Source organism: Acyrthosiphon pisum, chromosome A2, assembly GCF_005508785.2.
Source record: "Acyrthosiphon pisum isolate AL4f chromosome A2, pea_aphid_22Mar2018_4r6ur, whole genome shotgun sequence".
NCBI lineage: Eukaryota > Metazoa > Arthropoda > Insecta > Hemiptera > Aphididae > Acyrthosiphon > Acyrthosiphon pisum.
Genome location: NC_042495.1, coordinates 19,663,929 through 19,686,645, shown reverse-complemented (window position 1 = coordinate 19,686,645; position 22,717 = coordinate 19,663,929). Strand labels below are relative to the sequence as shown.

Here is a 22,717-nt window from a genome sequence, read left to right as displayed (position 1 = left end):
AGTCGACGAGCAGCTTGCGGGACAGTTCCGTTGCGCCTGTGATTGGCTCCATGATAGTATTATGTAAAAACAAAAATGTTGTTGTACCTATTTTTAAGAACTATTATAATATTCTGTATTGTATTAATTTTAAACAATTTACGCGATAACATTATTGAAATGCATCAAAGTCAAATGAAAGAACACACAATTACATGAAAATAGCAGAAGTCCATACACATATGATGTCTGTGATAAATGGTTTCCTCAAACATCGAATTTAAATTGCGTCCTCCGGAATAATATTCTTTCTGGTTATATAAGTTTAAACGATAAAATCTCGACTCTATGTCACCAAAGTATTGAGAAACTTCCAATAAACAAAATACACAACGAGAAAAACAGTATACTTTTGAATAGGAACAAAAAGATTCCTACTAGAGGTAAGCCAATGGCTTTCAAAATTAGAGACACGCCGACTTTACATTGTAGGCTCAACAGAACGTTGTCAATATAACTACTACACAAAATGAAATATTGGTCGTTTGATTCAGACTCCTCCGAAGACGAGTCTTGGCTGTTCGACGGAGAGGCAAACCGACGTTGACGACTTGTGGACGATGGACAAGGAGAATTTCGATTGCACCACCTTCGATATAGAACTGATGCCATTCAAAATCTTTGCTCTAAGTTCCCAGATAGAAATGGACTCCAGTGGAGTAATCTTACAGGAACTGATCACAATGAAACCGAACGAGAAGGAGAAAAAAAGAAGAAGAAGTCGACGAGCAGCTGCGGGACAGTCCGTTGCGCCTGTGATTGGCTCATGATAGTATTATGTAAAAAAAAAATGTTGTTGTACCTATTTTTAAGAACTATTATAATATTCAGTATTGTATTAATTTTAAACAATTTACGCGATAACATTATTGAAATGCATCAAAGTCAAATGAAAGAACACACAATTACATGAAAATAGCAGAAGTCCATACACATGTGATGTCTGTGATAAAAGGTTTCCTCAAACATCGAATTTAAATTGCGTCCTCCGGAATAATATTCTTTCTGGTTATATAAGTTTAAACGATAAAATCTCGACTCTATGTCACCAAAGTATTGAGAAACTTCCAATAAACAAAATACACAACGAGAAAAACAGTATACTTTTGAATAGGAACAAAAAGATTCCTACTAGAGGTAAGCCAATGGCTTTGAAAATTTGAGACACGCCGACTTTACATTGTAGGCTCAACAGAACGTTGTCAATATAATTACTACACAAAATGAATTATTGGTCGTTTGATTCAGACTCCTACGAAGACGAGTCTTGGCTGTTCGACGGAGAGGCAAACCGACGTTGACGACTTGTGGACGATGGACAAGGAGAATTTCGATTGCACCACCTTCGATATAGAACTGATGCCATTCAAAATCTTTGCTCTAAGTTCCCAGATAGAAATGGACTCCAGTGGAGTAATCTTACAGGAACTGATCGCAAAGAAACTGCACGAGAAGGATTAGAAAAAGAGGAAGAAGTCGACGAGCAGCCACGGGACAGTCCTTTGCGCCTGTGATTGGCTCATGATAGTATTATGAAAAAAAAAAATGTTGTTGTACCTATTTTTAAGAACTATTATAATATTCTGTATTGTATTAATTTTAAACAATTTACGCGATAACATTATTGAAATGCATCAAAGTCAAATGAAAGAACACACAACTACATGAAAATATCAGAAGTCCATACACATATGATGTCTGTGATAAATGGTTTCCTCAAACATCGAATTTAAATTGCGTCCTCCGGAATAATATTCTTTCTGGTTATATAAGTTTAAACGATAAAATCTCGACTCTTTGTCACCAAAGTATTGAGATACTTCCAATAAACAAAATACACAACGAGAAAAAAAGTATACTTTTGAATAGGAACAAAAAGATTCCTACTAGGGGTAAGCCAATGGCTTTGAAAATTTGAGACCCTCCGACTTTACATTGTAGGCTCAACAGAACGTTGTCAATATAACTACTACACAAAATGAATTATTGGTCGTTTGATTCAGACTCCTCCGAAGACGAGTCTTGGCTGTTCGACGGAGAAGCAAACCGACGTTGACGACTTGTGGACGATGGACAAGGAGAATTTCGATTGCACCACCTTCGATATAGAACTGATGCCATTCAAAATCTTTGCTCTAAGTTCCCAGATACAAATGGACTCCAGTGGAGTAATCTTACAGGAACTGATCGCAAAGAAACCGAACGAGAAGGAGAAAAAAAGAGGAAGAAGTCGACGAGCAGCTGCGAGACAGTCCGTTGCGCCTGTGATTGGCTCATGATAGTATTATGTAAAAACAAAATGTTGTTGTACCTATTTTTAAGAACTATTATAATATTCTGTATTGTATTAATTTTAAACAATTTACGCGATAACATTATTGAAATGCATCAAAGTCAAATGAAAGAACACACAATTACATGAAAATAGCAGAAGTCCATACACATATGATGTCTGTGATAAATGGTTTCCTCAAACATCGAATTTAAATTGCGTCCTCCGGAATAATATTCTTTCTGGTTATATAAGTTTAAACGATAAAATCTCGACTCTATGTCACCAAAGTATTGAGAAACTTCCAATAAACAAAATACACAACGAGAAAAACAGTATACTTTTGAATAGGAACAAAAAGATTCCTACTAGAGGTAAGCCAATGGCTTTGAAAATTTGAGACACGCCGACTTTACATTGTAGGCTCAACAGAACGTTGTCAATATAACTACTACACAAAATGAATTATTGGTCGTTTGATTCAGACTCCTCCGAAGAGGAGTCTTGGCTGTTCGACGGAGAGGCAAACCGACGTTGACGACTTGTGGACGATGGACAAGGAGAATTTCGATTGCACCACCTTCGATATAGAACTGATGCCATTCAAAATCTTTTCTCTAAGTTCCCAGATAGAAATGGACTCCAGTGGAGTAATCTTACAGGAACTGATCGCAAAGAAACCGAACGAGAAGGAGAAAAAAAGAGGAAGAAGTCGACGAGCAGCTGCGAGACAGTCCGTTGCGCCTGTGATTGGCTCATGATAGTATTACGTAAAAACAAAATGTTGTTGTACCTATTTTTAAGAACTATTATAATACTCTGTATTGTATTAATTTTAAACAATTTACGCGATAACATTATTGAAATGCATCAAAGTCAAATGAAAGAACACACAATTACATGAAAATAGCAGAAGTCCATACACATGTGATGTCTGTGATAAAAGGTTTCCTCAAACATCGAATTTAAATTGCGTCCTCCGGAATAATATTCTTTCTGGTTATATAAGTTTAAACGATAAAATCTCGACTCTATGTCACCAAAGTATTGAGAAACTTCCAATAAACAAAATACACAACGAGAAAAACAGTATACTTTTGAATAGGAACAAAAAGATTCCTACTAGAGGTAAGCCAATGGCTTTGAAAATTTGAGACACGCCGACTTTACATTGTAGGCTCAACAGAACGTTGTCAATATAATTACTACACAAAATGAATTATTGGTCGTTTGATTCAGACTCCTACGAAGACGAGTCTTGGCTGTTCGACGGAGAGGCAAACCGACGTTGACGACTTGTGGACGATGGACAAGGAGAATTTCGATTGCACCACCTTCGATATAGAACTGATGCCATTCAAAATCTTTGCTCTAAGTTCCCAGATAGAAATGGACTCCAGTGGAGTAATCTTACAGGAACTGATCGCAAAGAAACTGCACGAGAAGGATTAGAAAAAGAGGAAGAAGTCGACGAGCAGCCACGGGACAGTCCTTTGCGCCTGTGTTTGGCTCATGATAGTATTATGTAAAAAAAAAATGTTGTTGTACCTATTTTTAAGAACTATTATAATATTCTGTATTGTATTAATTTTAAACAATTTACGCGATAACATTATTGAAATGCATCAAAGTCAAATGAAAGAACACACAATTACATGAAAATAGCAGAAGTCCATACACATATGATGTCTGTGATAAATGGTTTCCTCAAACATCGAATTTAAATTGCGTCCTCCGGAATAATATTCTTTCTGGTTATATAAGTTTAAACGATAAAATCTCGACTCTATGTCACCAAAGTATTGAGAAACTTCCAATAAACAAAATACACAACGAGAAAAAAAGTATACTTTTGAATAGGAACAAAAAGATTCCTACTAGGGGTAAGCCAATGGCTTTGAAAATTTGAGACCCTCCGACTTTACATTGTAGGCTCAACAGAACGTTGTCAATATAACTACTACACAAAATGAATTATTGGTCGTTTGATTCAGACTCCTCCGAAGACGAGTCTTGGCTGTTCGACGGAGAGGCAAACCGACGTTGACGACTTGTGGACGATGGACAAGGAGAATTTCGATTGCACCACCTTCGATATAGAACTGATGCCATTCAAAATCTTTGCTCTAAGTTCCCAGATAGAAATGGACTCCAGTGGAGTAATCTTACAGGAACTGATCGCAAAGAAACTGCACGAGAAGGATTAGAAAAAGAGGAAGAAGTCGACGAGCAGCCACGGGACAGTCCTTTGCGCCTGTGATTGGCTCATGATAGTATTATGAAAAAAAAAATGTTGTTGTACCTATTTTTAAGAACTATTATAATATTCTGTATTGTATTAATTTTAAACAATTTACGCGATAACATTATTGAAATGCATCAAAGTCAAATGAAAGAACACACAACTACATGAAAATAGCAGAAGTCCATACACATATGATGTCTGTGATAAATGGTTTCCTCAAACATCGAATTTAAATTGCGTCCTCCGGAATAATATTCTTTCTGGTTATATAAGTTTAAACGATAAAATCTCGACTCTTTGTCACCAAAGTATTGAGATACTTCCAATAAACAAAATACACAACGAGAAAAAAAGTATACTTTTGAATAGGAACAAAAAGATTCCTACTAGGGGTAAGCCAATGGCTTTGAAAATTTGAGACCCTCCGACTTTACATTGTAGGCTCAACAGAACGTTGTCAATATAACTACTACACAAAATGAAATATTGGTCGTTTGATTCAGACTCCTCCGAAGACGAGTCTTGGCTGTTCGACGGAGAGGCAAACCGACGTTGACGACTTGTGGACGATGGACAAGGAGAATTTCGATTGCACCACCTTCGATATAGAACTGATGCCATTCAAAATCTTTGCTCTAAGTTCCCAGATAGAAATGGACTCCAGTGGAGTAATCTTACAGGAACTGATCGCAATGAAACCGAACGAGAAGGAGAAAAAAAGAAGAAGAAGTCGACGAGCAGCTGCGGGACAGTCCGTTGCGCCTGTGATTGGCTCATGATAGTATTATGTAAAAAAAAAATGTTGTTGTACCTATTTTTAAGAACTATTATAATATTCTGTATTGTATTAATTTTAAACAATTTACGCAATAACCTTATTGAAATGCATCAAAGTCAAATGAAAGAACACACAATTACATGAAAATAGCAGAAGTCCATACACATATGATGTCTGTGATAAATGGTTTCCTCAAACATCGAATTTAAATTGCGTCCTCCGGAATAATATTCTTTCTGGTTATATAAGTTTAAACGATAAAATCTCGACTGTATGTCACCAAAGTATTGAGATACTTCCAATAAACAAAATACACAACGAGAAAAACAGTATACTTTTGAATAGGAACAAAAAGATTCCTACTAGAGGTAAGCCTATGTGTTTGAAAATTTGAGACACACCGATCTTACATTGTAGGCTCAACAGAACGTTGTCAATATAACTAGAACACAAAATGAATTATTGGTCGTTTGATTCAGACTCCTCCGAAGACGAGTCTTGGCTGTTCGACGGAGAGGCAATCCGACAATGACAACTTGTGGACGATGGACAAGGAGAATTTCGTTTGCACCATCTTCGATATAGAACTGATGCCATTCAAAATCTTTACTCTGAGTTCCAAGATGGAAATGGACTCCAGTATAGTAATCTTACAGGCAACTGATCGCAAAGAAACTGCACGAGAAGGAGAAGAAAAAGAGGAAGAAGTCGACGAGCATCCGCGGGATAGTCCGTTGTGCCTGTGATTGGCTCATGATAGTATTATGTAAAAAAAAAATGTTGTTGTACCTATTTTTAAGAACTATTATAATATTCTGTATTGTTTTAATTTTAAACAATTTACGCGATAACATTATTGAAATGCATCAAAGTCAAATGAAAGAACACACAATTACATGAAAATAGCAGAAGCCCATACACATATGATGTCTGTGATAAATGGTTTCCTCAAACATCGAATTTAAATTGCGTCCTCCGGAATAATATTCTTTCCGGTTAGATAAGTTTAAACGATCAAATCTCGACTGTATGTCACTAAAGTATTGAGAAACTTCCAATCAACAAAATACACAACGAGGAAAACAGTATACTTTTGAATAGGAACAAAAAGATTCCTACTAGAGGTAAGCCTATGTGTTTGAAAATTTGAGACACACCGATCTTACATTGTAGGCTCAACAGAACGTTGTCAATATAACTAGAACACAAAATGAATTATTGGTCGTTTGATTCAGACTCCTCCGAAGACGAGTCTTGGCTGTTCGACGGAGAGGTAAACCGACGTTGACGACTTGTGGACGATGGACAAGGAGAATTTCGTTTGCACCATCTTTGATATAGAACTGATGCCATTCAAAATCTTTACTCTGAGTTCCCAGATGGAAATGGACTCCAGTATAGTAATCTTACAGGCAACTGATCGCAAAGAAACTGCACGAGAAGGATTAGAAAAAGAGGAAGAAGTCGACGAGCAGCCGCGGGATAGTCCGTTGCGCCTGTGATTGGCTCATGATAGTATTATGTAAAAAAAAAATGTTGTTGTATCTATTTTTAAGAACTATTATAATATTCTGTATTGTTTTAATTTTAAACAATTTACGCGATAACATTATTGAAATGCATCAAAGTCAAATGAAAGAACACACAATTACATGAAAATAGCAGAAGCCCATACACATATGATGTCTGTGATAAATGGTTTCCTCAAACATCGAATTTAAATTGCGTCCTCCGGAATAATATTCTTTCCGGTTAGATAAGTTTAAACGATCAAATCTCGACTGTATGTCACTAAAGTATTGAGAAACTTCCAATCAACAAAATACACAACGAGGAAAACAGTATACTTTTGAATAGGAACAAAAAGATTCCTACTAGAGGTAAGCCTATGTGTTTGAAAATTTGAGACACACCGATCTTACATTGTAGGCTCAACAGAACGTTGTCAATATAACTAGAACACAAAATGAATTATTGGTCGTTTGATTCAGACTCCTCCGAAGACGAGTCTTGGCTGTTCGACGGAGAGGTAAACCGACGTTGACGACTTGTGGACGATGGACAAGGAGAATTTCGTTTGCACCATCTTTGATATAGAACTGATGCCATTCAAAATCTTTACTCTGAGTTCCCAGATGGAAATGGACTCCAGTATAGTAATCTTACAGGCAACTGATCGCAAAGAAACTGCACGAGAAGGATTAGAAAAAGAGGAAGAAGTCGACGAGCAGCCGCGGGATAGTCCGTTGCGCCTGTGATTGGCTCATGATAGTATTATGTAAAAAAAAAATGTTGTTGTATCTATTTTTAAGAACTATTATAATATTCTGTATTGTTTTAATTTTAAACAATTTACGCGATAACATTATTGAAATGTATCAAAGTCAAATGAAAGAACACACAATTACATAAAACTAGCAGGTTACAAAATACACAACGAGGAAAACAGTATATTTTTAATTAAAGTAAGCAATTTTCATAAAAATTGAATATTTTGTAATCAGTCTAATGGAGGATTAACACGATAATACAACCTTTGCACATGTTCATTATAGAATGTAATTTTTTTTTTTCAGTACTAAAATATTTTGAAAAAATTTAACAAAAAAAATAGTTGACCGATAATATTATTATATTGAGAATTTATCAATACAATAACGTTAATTTAATTTTTTTTTCATATAACATAAGATTAAAATATTTATGATAGATTAAAAAAATATATAAAAAATGTTTGATAACGGTTCACCATGTATGAACCTTGTAACACAAATAATTATTTTTTTTTTTTATTAATTACATGTTAACTATTCTTTACTACTCATTTGAATAACAATTTGTTCACTACGAATTTTAACTTATACAACCAAACATATTTTCATAGACTTCAGCCTGCCGATCCTTCATTTAATTTATAGAGGAACGATGGAAACGCGTCCTCTGCAAGTCGCTATACAATGTATCCACAATGAAATGGAGTTTTCGGAACGTCTAGGATTTTCTCAACGTCCGACCACTATTTTTGTTTTACTTCGTGCAGTGATTATTTGAGTTGTTCAATCAAATGCATGTAAATTAGCTTTCGAGTTGTTAGACCACGCCAGGGGCTAATTTATATCATGCATTAATTGAATATCATATCTAATCGTAGTAAACATGACGATGTATCAGTTATATTATAAACTTTTTACAATCCTACACATCAATCATACTTGTACTTACAATACATTTTTTTTATATAAAATTAAAACAAATGTAAACCAATGTTATTGCAAATGAGGAAGAATAGAACAAATAGCATGCTATTAAAAGAAGCTAAACACAATGGACCAATTAATTATAATATAACAGTTCTATAAAATATCAAACATTTTTGTTTTATAAATATAATCTGATTATAGTTGTTGTGATAAACTTTATTCCATAATATTATGTACCAAATTATATCTTACATTTTTTTTTTATAATAAACTAAATATGTTACCTAAAATTATACTGTTGACTTATTGATACAAAAATTAACTTATTGCATCAATAGTATAAGTACGGAGGTGACCATTCGTTCAAGAAGAGGTCACCTTTATACTACATTGTAAAAAGAAAAAAATATGTTAATCACCATATGACACGTGCTCGGTTGAACATCGTTCAAAACTGTGAAGATGAATATAGGTGGAGGATAGCTGGACATTAGCAGAAGAACAAAGGTGATTTTTGGAATGGCGAGACGTGTATGGGTATCTAAATTAATTCATTAATTTTTTGTATATTTTTTTTTTTTAAGATCGTTACTTCCTTACAAGGGCTACAGATATCAATTTAATATTTTTTAAACGATAAGACCATGATGAAGTCGTATTTATAAGTAAACATTTTTTGTTATTTTGGATTTCACGAAAATGCCATCAAATGTGAGAAAACATATCAAAATACATATCAACGAAAAGCAAAATTTTTCACTGATCGAGGGAATAACGATTTGGTATTGCTCATTCCAATTCATCTGCGGGAACCGCCTGGGTCTGAAAGGAAGACGATGGTAAAATACTTAAATCGACATTGTTTCCACATCGTGGTATACCCATAAGTAGTTGAACTATCAAAAAAAACGTAATTATAGCAAAGCATGCAAAGACCGGTGCTTACTATTTTTTTTTTTGATTTTAGGATGTTTTATCATTTTTTGTATTATTTTAATTGCACATAGATTTCTCCAGAATGCCAGAAAATTATTTAGACCATGTTAATTATGATTTTTATTTTTGTGCGTTTAGGATTTAAAAGTTTAGGTTAAAAAATGAGTTTTATTTATACTGTTTCCTCCTAAAATCCTAATAAATTGAAATTCGAATGAACTTCTCTATTATTATTTCATACCTACAATTAAGATATAATGCGTGTCGCCCAATGATAGTGGCAGTTAAGGAGAAATTCCGTTTAGTCCTCGTTGACATCGTTCTGGCAAAATCGATCGCAACATCTATGAATTTTTAATTCATTTTCATGTAAGTGTAATATATATTTGACTCTTCTACCAGTAAAAATGTGAACATTTTTTGCAGGTATGAAATTCCAAACGGGAAATACTGGCTAAAAGAATTGAAACAAGAACGTACAGCAAAAAAAAAAACGTACCTAAAAAGAAACACTGTTTCAGAGGAAATAGAGAATGTGGCTGCAACTACTTTGGATGGGATGTTGGTAGTTTTAGGAAGAGAAGTAACTGATTTGATCTCAGCTGAAAGGCTTACAACATCATGTCGACACCAGTGATTCGGATGGGATGGAAGACAGTGATAGATAGCAGTTACACGGATTTCCCTTTCGATGACTGCATAGACGGACGTGGCATGGTACCGGATCCGTCCTTGGCAACGCGCCGCCACATATAATACGTGTCGTACAATGATGGTGTCAGTTAAGGAGAAATTCCGTTTAGTCCTCGTTGACTCGTTTTTTATGTAAAAAAAAAAAATGTTGTTGAACCTATTTTTAAGAACTATTATAATATTCTGTATTGTATTAATTTTAAACAATTTACACGATAACATTATTGAAATGCATCAAAGTAAAATGAAAGAACACACAATTACATGAAAATAGCAGAAGTCCATACACATATGATGTCTGTGATAAATGGTTTCCTCAAACATCGAATTTAAATTGCGTCCTCCGAAATAATATTCTTTCTGGTTATATAAGTATAAACGATCAAATTTCAACTGTATGTTACTAAAGTATTGAGAAACTTCCAATAAACAAAATACACAACGAGGAAACCAGTATACTTTTGAATAGGAACAAAAAGATTCCTACTAGAGGTAAGCCAATGGCTTTGAAAATTTGAGACACGCCGATCTTACATTGTAGGCTCAACAGAACGATGTCAATATAACTACTACACAAAATGAATTATTGGTCGTTTGATACAGACTCCTCCGAAGACGAGTCTTGTCTGTTCGACGGAGAGGCAATCCGACAATGACAACTTGTGGACGATGGACAAGGAGAATTTCGTTTGCACCATCTTTGATATAGAACTGATGCCATTCAAAATCTTTACTCTGAGTTCCCAGATGGAAATGGACTCCAGTATAGTAATCTTACAGGCAACTGATCGCAAAGAAACTGCACGAGAAGGATTAGAAAAAGAGGAAGAAGTCGACGAGCATCCGCGGGATAGTCCGTTGTGCCTGTGATTGGCTCATGATAGTATTATGTAAAAAAAAAATGTTGTTGTACCTATTTTTAAGAACTATTATAATATTCTGTATTGTTTTAATTGTAAACAATTTACGCGATAACATTATTGAAATGCATCAAAGTCAAATGAAAGAACACACAATTACATGAAAATAGCAGAAGCCCATACACATATGATGTCTGTGATAAATGGTTTCCTCAAACATCGAATTTAAATTGCGTCCTCCGGAATAATATTCTTTCCGGTTAGATAAGTTTAAACGATCAAATCTCGACTGTATGTCACTAAAGTATTGAGAAACTTCCAATCAACAAAATACACAACGAGGAAAACAGTATACTTTTGAATAGGAACAAAAAGATTCCTACTAGAGGTAAGCCTATGTGTTTGAAAATTTGAGACACGCCAACCTTACATTGTAGGCTCAACAGAACGTTGTCAATATAACTACTACACAAAATGAATTATTGGTCGTTTGATTCAGACTCCTCCGAAGACGAGTCTTGGCTGTTCGTCGGAGAGGCAAACCAACGTTGACAACTTGTGGACGATGGACAAGGAGAATTTCGTTTGCACCACCTTCGATATAGAACTGATGCCATTCAAAATCTTTACTCTGAGTTCCCAGATAGAAATGGACTCCAGTGGAGTAATCTTACAGGAACTGATCGCAAAGAAACTGCACGAGAAGGATTAGAAAAAGAGGAAGAAGTCGACGAGCAGTCACGGGATAGTCCGTTGCGCCTGTGATTGGCTCATGATAGTATTATGTAAAAAAAAAATGTTGTTGAACCTATTTTTAAGAACTATTATAATATTCTGTATTGTTTTAATTTTAAACAATTTACGCGATAACATTATTGAAATGCATCAAAGTCAAATGAAAGAACACACAATTACATGAAAATAGCAGAAGCCCATACACATATGATGTCTGTGATAAATGGTTTCCTCAAACATCGAATTTAAATTGCGTCCTCCGGAATAATATTCTTTCCGGTTAGATAAGTTTAAACGATCAAATCTCGACTGTATGTCACTAAAGTATTGAGAAACTTCCAATCAACAAAATACACAACGAGGAAAACAGTATACTTTTGAATAGGAACAAAAAGATTCCTACTAGAGGTAAGCCTATGTGTTTGAAAATTTGAGACACACCGATCTTACATTGTAGGCTCAACAGAACGTTGTCAATATAACTAGAACACAAAATGAATTATTGGTCGTTTGATTCAGACTCCTCCGAAGACGAGTCTTGGCTGTTCGTCGGAGAGGCAAACCAACGTTGACAACTTGTGGACGATGGACAAGGAGAATTTCGTTTGCACCACCTTCGATATAGAACTGATGCCATTCAAAATCTTTACTCTGAGTTCCCAGATAGAAATGGACTCCAGTGGAGTAATCTTACAGGAACTGATCGCAAAGAAACCGAACGAGAAGGATTAGAAAAAAGAAGAAGAAGTCGACGAGCAGCTGCGGGACAGTCCGTTGCGCCTGTGATTGGCTCATGATAGTATTATGTAAAAAAAAAAATGTTGTTGTACCTATTTTTAAGAAACTATTATAATATTCTGTATTGTTTTAATTTTAAACAATTTACGCGATAACATTATTGAAATGCATCAAAGTCAAATGAAAGAACACACAATTACATGAAAATAGCAGAAGCCCATACACATATGATGTCTGTGATAAATGGTTTCCTCAAACATCGAATTTAAATTGCGTCCTCCGGAATAATATTCTTTCTGGTTATATAAGTTTAAACGATAAAATCTCGACTCTATGTCACCAAAGTATTGAGAAACTTCCAATAAACAAAATACACAACGAGAAAAACAGTATACTTTTGAATAGGAACAAAAAGATTCCTACTAGAGGTAAGCCAATGGCTTTGAAAATTTGAGACACGCCGACTTTACATTGTAGGCTCAACAGAACGTTGTCAATATAATTACTACACAAAATGAATTATTGGTCGTTTGATTCAGACTCCTACGAAGACGAGTCTTGGCTGTTCGACGGAGAGGCAAACCGACGTTGACGACTTGTGGACGATGGACAAGGAGAATTTCGATTGCACCACCTTCGATATAGAGCTGATGCCATTCAAAATCTTTGCTCTAAGTTCCCAGATAGAAATGGACTCCAGTGGAGTAATCTTACAGGAACTGATCGCAAAGAAACTGCACGAGAAGGATTAGAAAAAGAGGAAGAAGTCGACGAGCAGCCGCGGGACAGTCCTTTGCGCCTGTGTTTGGCTCATGATAGTATTATGTAAAAAAAAAATGTTGTTGTACCTATTTTTAAGAACTATTATAATATTCTGTATTGTATTAATTTTAAACAATTTACGCAATAACATTATTGAAATGCATCAAAGTCAAATGAAAGAACACACAATTACATGAAAATAGCAGAAGTCCATACACATATGATGTCTGTGATAAATGGTTTCCTCAAACATCGAATTTAAATTGCGTCCTCCGGAATAATATTCTTTCTGGTTATATAAGTTTAAACGATAAAATCTCGACTCTATGTCACCAAAGTATTGAGAAACTTCCAATAAACAAAATACACAACGAGAAAAAAAGTATACTTTTGAATAGGAACAAAAAGATTCCTACTAGGGGTAAGCCAATGGCTTTGAAAATTTGAGACCCTCCGACTTTACATTGTAGGCTCAACAGAACGTTGTCAATATAACTACTACACAAAATGAATTATTGGTCGTTTGATTCAGACTCCTACGAAGACGAGTCTTGGCTGTTCGACGGAGAGGCAAACCGACGTTGACGACTTGTGGACGATGGACAAGGAGAATTTCGATTGCACCACCTTCGATATAGAACTGATGCCATTCAAAATCTTTGCTCTAAGTTCCCAGATAGAAATGGACTCCAGTGGAGTAATCTTACAGGAACTGATCGCAAAGAAACTGCACGAGAAGGATTAGAAAAAGAGGAAGAAGTCGACGAGCAGCCACGGGACAGTCCTTTGCGCCTGTGATTGGCTCATGATAGTATTATGAAAAAAAAAATGTTGTTGTACCTATTTTTAAGAACTATTATAATATTCTGTATTGTATTAATTTTAAACAATTTACGCGATAACATTATTGAAATGCATCAAAGTCAAATGAAAGAACACACAATTACATGAAAATAGCAGAAGTCCATACACATATGATGTCTGTGATAAATGGTTTCCTCAAACATCGAATTTAAATTGCGTCCTCCGGAATAATATTCTTTCTGGTTATATAAGTTTAAACGATAAAATCTCGACTCTTTGTCACCAAAGTATTGAGAAACTTCCAATAAACAAAATACACAACGAGAAAAAAAGTATACTTTTGAATAGGAACAAAAAGATTCCTACTAGGGGTAAGCCAATGGCTTTGAAAATTTGAGACCCTCCGACTTTACATTGTAGGCTCAACAGAACGTTGTCAATATAACTACTACACAAAATGAATTATTGGTCGTTTGATTCAGACTCCTCCGAAGACGAGTCTTGGCTGTTCGACGGAGAGGCAAACCGACGTTGACGACTTGTGGACGATGGACAAGGAGAATTTCGATTGCACCACCTTCGATATAGAACTGATGCCATTCAAAATCTTTGCTCTAAGTTCCCAGATAGAAATGGACTCCAGTGGAGTAATCTTACAGGAACTGATCACAATGAAACCGAACGAGAAGGAGAAAAAAAGAAGAAGAAGTCGACGAGCAGCTGCGGGACAGTCCGTTGCGCCTGTGATTGGCTCATGATAGTATTATGTAAAAAAAAAATGTTGTTGTACCTATTTTTAAGAACTATTATAATATTCTGTATTGTATTAATTTTAAACAATTTACGCGATAACCTTATTGAAATGCATCAAAGTCAAATGAAAGAACACACAATTACATGAAAATAGCAGAAGTCCATACACATATGATGTCTGTGATAAATGGTTTCCTCAAACATCGAATTTAAATTGCGTCCTCCGGAATAATATTCTTTCTGGTTATATAAGTTTAAACGATAAAATCTCGACTCTATGTCACCAAAGTATTGAGAAACTTCCAATAAACAAAATACACAACGAGAAAAACAGTATACTTTTGAATAGGAACAAAAAGATTCCTACTAGAGGTAAGCCAATGGCTTTCAAAATTAGAGACACGCCGACTTTACATTGTAGGCTCAACAGAACGTTGTCAATATAACTACTACACAAAATGAAATATTGGTCGTTTGATTCAGACTCCTCCGAAGACGAGTCTTGGCTGTTCGACGGAGAGGCAAACCGACGTTGACGACTTGTGGACGATGGACAAGGAGAATTTCGATTGCACCACCTTCGATATAGAACTGATGCCATTCAAAATCTTTGCTCTAAGTTCCCAGATAGAAATGGACTCCAGTGGAGTAATCTTACAGGAACTGATCACAATGAAACCGAACGAGAAGGAGAAAAAAAGAAGAAGAAGTCGACGAGCAGCTGCGGGACAGTCCGTTGCGCCTGTGATTGGCTCATGATAGTATTATGTAAAAAAAAAATGTTGTTGTACCTATTTTTAAGAACTATTATAATATTCAGTATTGTATTAATTTTAAACAATTTACGCGATAACATTATTGAAATGCATCAAAGTCAAATGAAAGAACACACAATTACATGAAAATAGCAGAAGTCCATACACATGTGATGTCTGTGATAAAAGGTTTCCTCAAACATCGAATTTAAATTGCGTCCTCCGGAATAATATTCTTTCTGGTTATATAAGTTTAAACGATAAAATCTCGACTCTATGTCACCAAAGTATTGAGAAACTTCCAATAAACAAAATACACAACGAGAAAAAAAGTATACTTTTGAATAGGAACAAAAAGATTCCTACTAGGGGTAAGCCAATGGCTTTGAAAATTTGAGACCCTCCGACTTTACATTGTAGGCTCAACAGAACGTTGTCAATATAACTACTACACAAAATGAATTATTGGTCGTTTGATTCAGACTCCTCCGAAGACGAGTCTTGGCTGTTCGACGGAGAGGCAAACCGACGTTGACGACTTGTGGACGATGGACAAGGAGAATTTCGATTGCACCACCTTCGATATAGAACTGATGCCATTCAAAATCTTTGCTCTAAGTTCCCAGATAGAAATGGACTCCAGTGGAGTAATCTTACAGGAACTGATCGCAAAGAAACTGCACGAGAAGGATTAGAAAAAGAGGAAGAAGTCGACGAGCAGCCACGGGACAGTCCTTTGCGCCTGTGATTGGCTCATGATAGTATTATGAAAAAAAAAAATGTTGTTGTACCTATTTTTAAGAACTATTATAATATTCTGTATTGTATTAATTTTAAACAATTTACGCGATAACATTATTGAAATGCATCAAAGTCAAATGAAAGAACACACAACTACATGAAAATAGCAGAAGTCCATACACATTTGATGTCTGTGATAAATGGTTTCCTCAAACATCGAATTTAAATTGCGTCCTCCGGAATAATATTCTTTCTGGTTATATAAGTTTAAACGATAAAATCTCGACTCTTTGTCACCAAAGTATTGAGAAACTTCCAATAAACAAAATACACAACGAGAAAAACAGTATACTTTTGAATAGGAACAAAAAGATTCCTACTAGAGGTAAGCCAATGGCTTTGAAAATTTGAGACACGCCGACTTTACATTGTAGGCTCAACAGAACGTTGACAATATAACTACTACACAAAATGAATTATTGGTCGTTTGATTCAGACTCCTCCGAAGACGAGTCTTGGCTGTTCGACGGAGAGGCAAACCGACGTTGACGACTTGTGGACGATGGACAAGGAGAATTTCGATTGCACCACCTTCGATATAGAACTGATGCCATTCAAAATCTTTGCTCTAAGTTCCCAGATAGAAATGGACTCCAGTGGAGTAATCTTACAGGAACTGATCGCAAAGAAACCGAACGAGAAGGAGAAAAAAAGAGGAAGAAGTCAACGAGCAGCTGCGGGACAGTCCGTTGCGCCTGTGATTGGCTCATGATAGTATTTGGTAAAAAAAAAATGTTGTTGAACCTATTTTTAAGAACTATTATAATATTCTGTATTGTTTTAATTTTAAACAATTTGCGCGATAACATTATTGAAATGCATCAAAGTCAAATGAAATAACACAAAATTACATAAAACTAGCAGGTTACAAAATACACAACGAGGAAAACAGTATATTTTTAATTAAAGTAAGCAATTTTCATAAAAATTGAATATTTTGTAATCAGTCTAATGGAGGATTAACACGATAATACAACCTTTGCACATGTTCATTATAGAATGTAATTTTTTTTTCAGTACTAAAATATTATGAAAAAATTTAACAAAAAAAATAGTTAACCGATAGTATTATATTGAGAATTTATCAATACAATAACGTTAATTTAATTTTTTTTTCATATAACATAAGATTAAAATATTTATGATAGATTAAAAAAATATATAAAAAATGTTTGATAACGGTTCACCATGTATGAAACTTGTAACACAAATAATAATTTTTTTTTTTTATTAATTACATGTTAACTATTCTTTACTACTCATTTGAATAACAATTTGTCACTACGAATTTTAACTTATACAACCAAACATATTTTCATAGGCTTCAGCCTGCCGATCCTTCATTTAATTTATAGAGGAACGATGGAAACGCGTCCCCTTCAAGTCACTATACAATGTATCTACAATGAAATGGAGTTTTCGGAACGTCTAGGATTTTCTCAACGTCCGACCACTATTTTTGTTTTACTTCGTGCACTGATTATTTGAGTTGTTCAATCAAATGCATGTAAATTAGCTTTCGAGTTGTTAGACCACGCCAGGGGCTAATTTATATCATGCATTAATTGAATATCATATCTAATCGTAGTAAACATGACGATTTATCAGTTATATTATAAACTTTTTACAATCCTACACATCAATACTACTTGTACTTACAATACATTTTTTTTTATATAAAATTAAAACAAATGTAAACCAATGTTATTGCAAATGAGGAAGAATAGAACAAATAGCAGGCTATTAAAAGAAGCTAAACACAATGAACCAATTAATTATAATGTAACAATTCTATAAAATATCAAACATTTTTGTTTTATAAATATAATCTGATTATAGTTGTTGTGATTAACTTTATTCCATAATATTATGTACCAAATTATGTCTTACATTTTTTTTTTATAATAAACTAAATATGTTACCTAAAATTATACTGTTGACTTATTGATACAAAAATTAACTTATTGCATCAATAGTATAAGTACGGAGGTGACCATTCGTTCAAGAAGAGGTAACCTTTGTACTACATTGTAAAAAAAAAAAATATGTTAATCACCATATGACATGTGCTCGGTTGAACATCGTTCAAAACTGTGAAGATGAATATAGGTGGATGATAGCTGGACATTAGCAGAAGAACAATGGTGATTTTTGAAATGGTGAGACGTGTATGGGTATCTAAATTAATTCATTAATTTTTTGTATATTTTATTTTTTTTAAGATCGTTACTCCTTACAAGGGCTACAGAAATCAATTTAATATTTTTTAAACGATAAGACCATGTGTGAATCAAATGTGAGAAAACATATCAAAATACATATCAACGAAAAGCAAAATTTTCACTGATCGAGGGAATAACGATTTGGTATTGCTCATTCCAATTCATCTGCGGGAACCGCCTGGGTCTGAAAGGAAGACGATGGTAAAATACTTAAATCGATATTGTTTCCACATCGTGGTATACCCATAAGTAGTTGAACTATCAAAAAAACGTAGTTATAGCAAAGCATGCAAAGACCGGTGCTTACTATTTTTTTTTTTGATTTTAGGATGTTTTATCATTTTTTGTATTATTTTAATTGCACATAGATTTCTCCAGAATGCCAGAAAATTATTTAGACCATGTTAATTATGATTTTTATTTTTGTGCGTTTAGGATTTAAAAGTTTAGGTTAAAAAATGAGTTTTATTTATACTGTTTCCTCCTAAAATCCTAATAAATTGAAATTCGAATGAACTTCTCTATTATTATTTCATACCTACAGTTAAGATATAATGCGTGTCGCCCAATGATAGTGGCAGTTAAGGAGAAATTCCGTTTAGTCCTCGTTGACATCGTTCTGGCAAAATTGATCGCAACATCTATGAATTTTTAATTCATTTTCATGTAAGTGTAATATATATTTGACTCTTCTACCAGTAAAAATGTGAACATATTTTGCAGGTATGAAATTCCAAACGGGAAATACTGGCTAAAAGAATTGAAACAAGAACGTACAGCAAAAAAAAAAACGTACCTAAAAAGAAACACTGTTTCAGAGGAAATACAGAATGTGGCTGCAACTACTTTGGATGGGATGTTGGTAGTTTTAGGAAGAGAAGTAACCGATTTGATCTCAGCTGAAAGGCTTAACTGAATGTGTCCACAATGTTTATCACATACATTTTTTACAATAAAATAAATTACATTTCACGATCACCTATATTAATTTCTATATCACAAGTAATACAAGCTAAACATTCCGCACACTGTAACGACTAATGATTGATCCCATTTATATATTGTATTAATTCATTGTTCTAATACAGAAATTTTTAAGAAATTTTTGGATTGCCCACATATGTTAGATATCACTGATAATACCGAAGATGAAATTGGACATTTAGAAACCTGCCAGACTGCTACAGCTGTAAATTTAACTGACATATATTTTGTAGAAAAATCTGCAAATCGAGAGAATGTATTTCTATTTATAATGTAATTACCAATTTATTTTTTATTCTAATTGTTCTCTAGAACCAAGACGTAACAATTTCTTCGGCTAAATTTTTATTATTTCAATTATTTGTCAACCACCAAGCTGGTAAATTATGTCATGACTAATCTCACGTACAACGCTGTCGGGATGTCTATAAATTAAAATATAATATCAAATACTTAAATGGACATTGATTCAACAGCGTGGTATACCCAAAAGTAGTTGAACAATCACAAAAACTTAGTAATAGCAAAGCATGTAAAGAAAGATACTTTGGATTCGTGTTTTTTTTTTTATTTTAGGCTGTTTTTTCAATTTTTTTACTTATTTATGTGCACATGAACTTCTATAGAATACCAGCCAATTATTAAGACTTTGTTAATTATTATTTTTGTTTCTGAAATTTCTAAAGACTAAAATTAATCTGTTACCAGTACCGGTTAGGCTCAAAGTGTTTCTCAACTATAATATAGATGATTAATTTGATTTTTCATTCAAAAGTCTAGATGTTCCAAATTCTCCAAATAATCCATTATATAATAATGATTCAAAGGATTTGCAAGATAGTTATTCGGAAATAAATAATATTTCATCACCTACATCTTCCTTTAGTATGTCAGCAAGGGCACCATTACATTCTTATAGGGATTTAGATAGAATGTTTGAGAATGATAATTTTTTACTGGAAAAAGAAGTCAGTATTAAAAAATGAGGGAAAACGTGAATTTGAAGACTTGGCAGAACAAGATCAGAGTCTTCTGAAGTCTACTAAGATACTTAAATTGTGGACCTTGATGAATGATCTTTTTTAAAAAAAAAACACATGGATGAAAAATATTAAAAATTCATAATCACAATCTTTTTTATAAGTATTTAATGTTCAAATATGTACAAAATACGTGAAATTCACGAAAATGTGAAAAATATTTTGATCAAAGCTGTACAGATACAGTCTGACGGTGAACTTACTCTTCCCGTAAATTGAAGATTATGGTAAACAATACTGATGACTGATAAGTAATCAAAAGATAGTCCATCTAAAGAACTTAGGATTAAATATTTTCCTCAAATGAATGTAACAGTTTGAAAGACTGATGTTCGGGATTTGATCGAAAATAATCATAATCATAATGATACCGAGAACACTGTTTCAGAGGAAATAGAAAATGTGGCTGACAAGATTACCCCTCCGAACAATATTACTGCTACTGCCACTACTAATGCTTTTCATAATTACAACATCATTTCGACACCAGTGATTCGGATGGGATGGAAGACAGTGATAGATAGCAGTTACACGGATTTCCCTTTCGATGACTGCATAGACGGACGTGGCATGGTACCGGATCCGTCCTTGGCAACGCGCCGCCACATATAATACGTGTCGTACAATGATGGTGGCAGTTAAGGAGAAATTCCGTATAGTCCTCGTTGACATCGTTCTGACAAAATCGATCGCAACATCTATGGCCGCAAAAAAAGGATCGACCAAATGCAAAACTGAAGAATACTAAAATGAACAGTACTATGATCCAGACCTCGTTAAAACGAAAGTCCTTATCGATTCTAAGGTAATCAAATATCCTCATACCACCCTACTTGCAACATTTAAATAAACTTTTTTTGTTTCTGTGCATTTAGGTTTGAAGGTGGTACCTAAAAATGATAATCAAGGTCGCAAATACTATGAATTTTAATTCATTTTCATGTAAGTGTAATATATATTTGACTCTTCTACCAGTAAGAATGTGAACATATTTTACAGGTATGAAATTCCAAACGGGAAATACTGGCTAAAGAATTGAAACAAGAACGTACAGCAAAAAAAAAACGTACCTAAAGAGAAACACTGTTTCAGAGGAAATAGAAAATGTGCCTGCAACTACTTTGGATGGGATGTTGGTAGTTTTAGGAAGAGAAGTAACCGATTTGATCCCAGCTGAAAGGCTTACCTGAAAGTGCCCACAATGTTTATCACATACATTTTTTACAATAAAATAAATTACATTTCAGGATCACCTATATTAATTTCTATTTCACAAGTAATACAATCTAAACATTCCGCACACTGTAACGACTAATGATTGATCCCATTTTTATATTGTATTAATTCATTGTTCTAATACCGAAATGTTTAAGAAATTGTTGGATTGCCCACATATGTTAATTTTTTCTTTCAATTTGTATGTAGTTTTAAGTTTTAGTTTTAACGATATATATTATTAACTTTTGATATCACTGATAATATCGAAGATGAAATTGGACATTTAGAAACCTGCCAGACTGCTACAGCTGTAAATTTAACTGACATACATTTTATAGAAAAATCTGCAAATCAATACATATTGTCAATTGTATTTGTTATTATTATTGTTCTCCAGAATCAAAACGTAACATTTTTTTTTATAATCTATATATATAAAAATGAATGTATGTCAGTGTGTCTGTGTGTCCAAAGTTGCCATGGTTACTAAGGTTACCAAGATTTCATGGCTATTAAGGTTACCATGTTACCATGGTTACCAAGGTTGCCATGGTTACTAAGGTTACCAAGATTTCATGGCTATTAAGGTTACCATGATCCATGGTTACTGTGGTTACCAAGGTTACCATGAGTGTTGTTTATAATTATAGGTCTTTAATGGGCAACGAATTGAACAGGATCAGATATAGTACGGGTGTGTCCATCTACCCATGGCAATCAATTATATAATATTTTGAAACTTATGGACCTTTTTGTTTTTAAATAGTTACCGTGGGTTTCAAAGCTATAATAATAATAATTATTGGTTGCCAATGGTTTAAAATGTTTGTTATTTATTATAGTGCCCAACGATTCATATTTATAACCGAATTTAATTGCAAC

General features: G+C 34.1%; 1 protein-coding gene and 1 long non-coding RNA gene across 3 annotated transcripts; both read left to right on the top strand.

The window, feature by feature from the left end:
* The first annotated feature begins 8,007 nt into the window (after nucleotides 1–8,007).
* LOC107883258 lies at nucleotides 8,008–20,671 on the top strand. Of its 2 annotated transcripts, XM_029490205.1 has the most exons (4): nucleotides 8,008–9,041; nucleotides 9,119–9,316; nucleotides 18,738–18,794; nucleotides 19,317–20,671. In XM_029490205.1, the coding sequence occupies exons 2-4, from the start codon at nucleotides 9,234–9,236 to the stop codon at nucleotides 19,507–19,509; spliced, it is 333 nt and encodes a 110-aa protein (XP_029346065.1). In that variant the 5' UTR covers nucleotides 8,008–9,041; nucleotides 9,119–9,233; the 3' UTR covers nucleotides 19,510–20,671. The 2 variants fall into 2 exon arrangements, with proteins under 2 accessions (XP_029346065.1, XP_016658412.1); XM_016802923.2 differs by lacking the exons at nucleotides 18,738–18,794; nucleotides 19,317–20,671 and adding an exon at nucleotides 9,897–12,111 and having other exon boundaries at nucleotides 8,040–9,041; nucleotides 9,119–9,373.
* Nucleotides 20,672–20,749: 78 nt separating this feature from the next.
* On the top strand, nucleotides 20,750–22,182 carry LOC107883261. Its single transcript, XR_001679160.2, has 3 exons — nucleotides 20,750–21,422; nucleotides 21,493–21,559; nucleotides 21,617–22,182. It is a non-coding gene; the product is annotated as an uncharacterized LOC107883261 (long non-coding RNA).
* The last annotated feature ends 535 nt before the right edge of the window (nucleotides 22,183–22,717 follow it).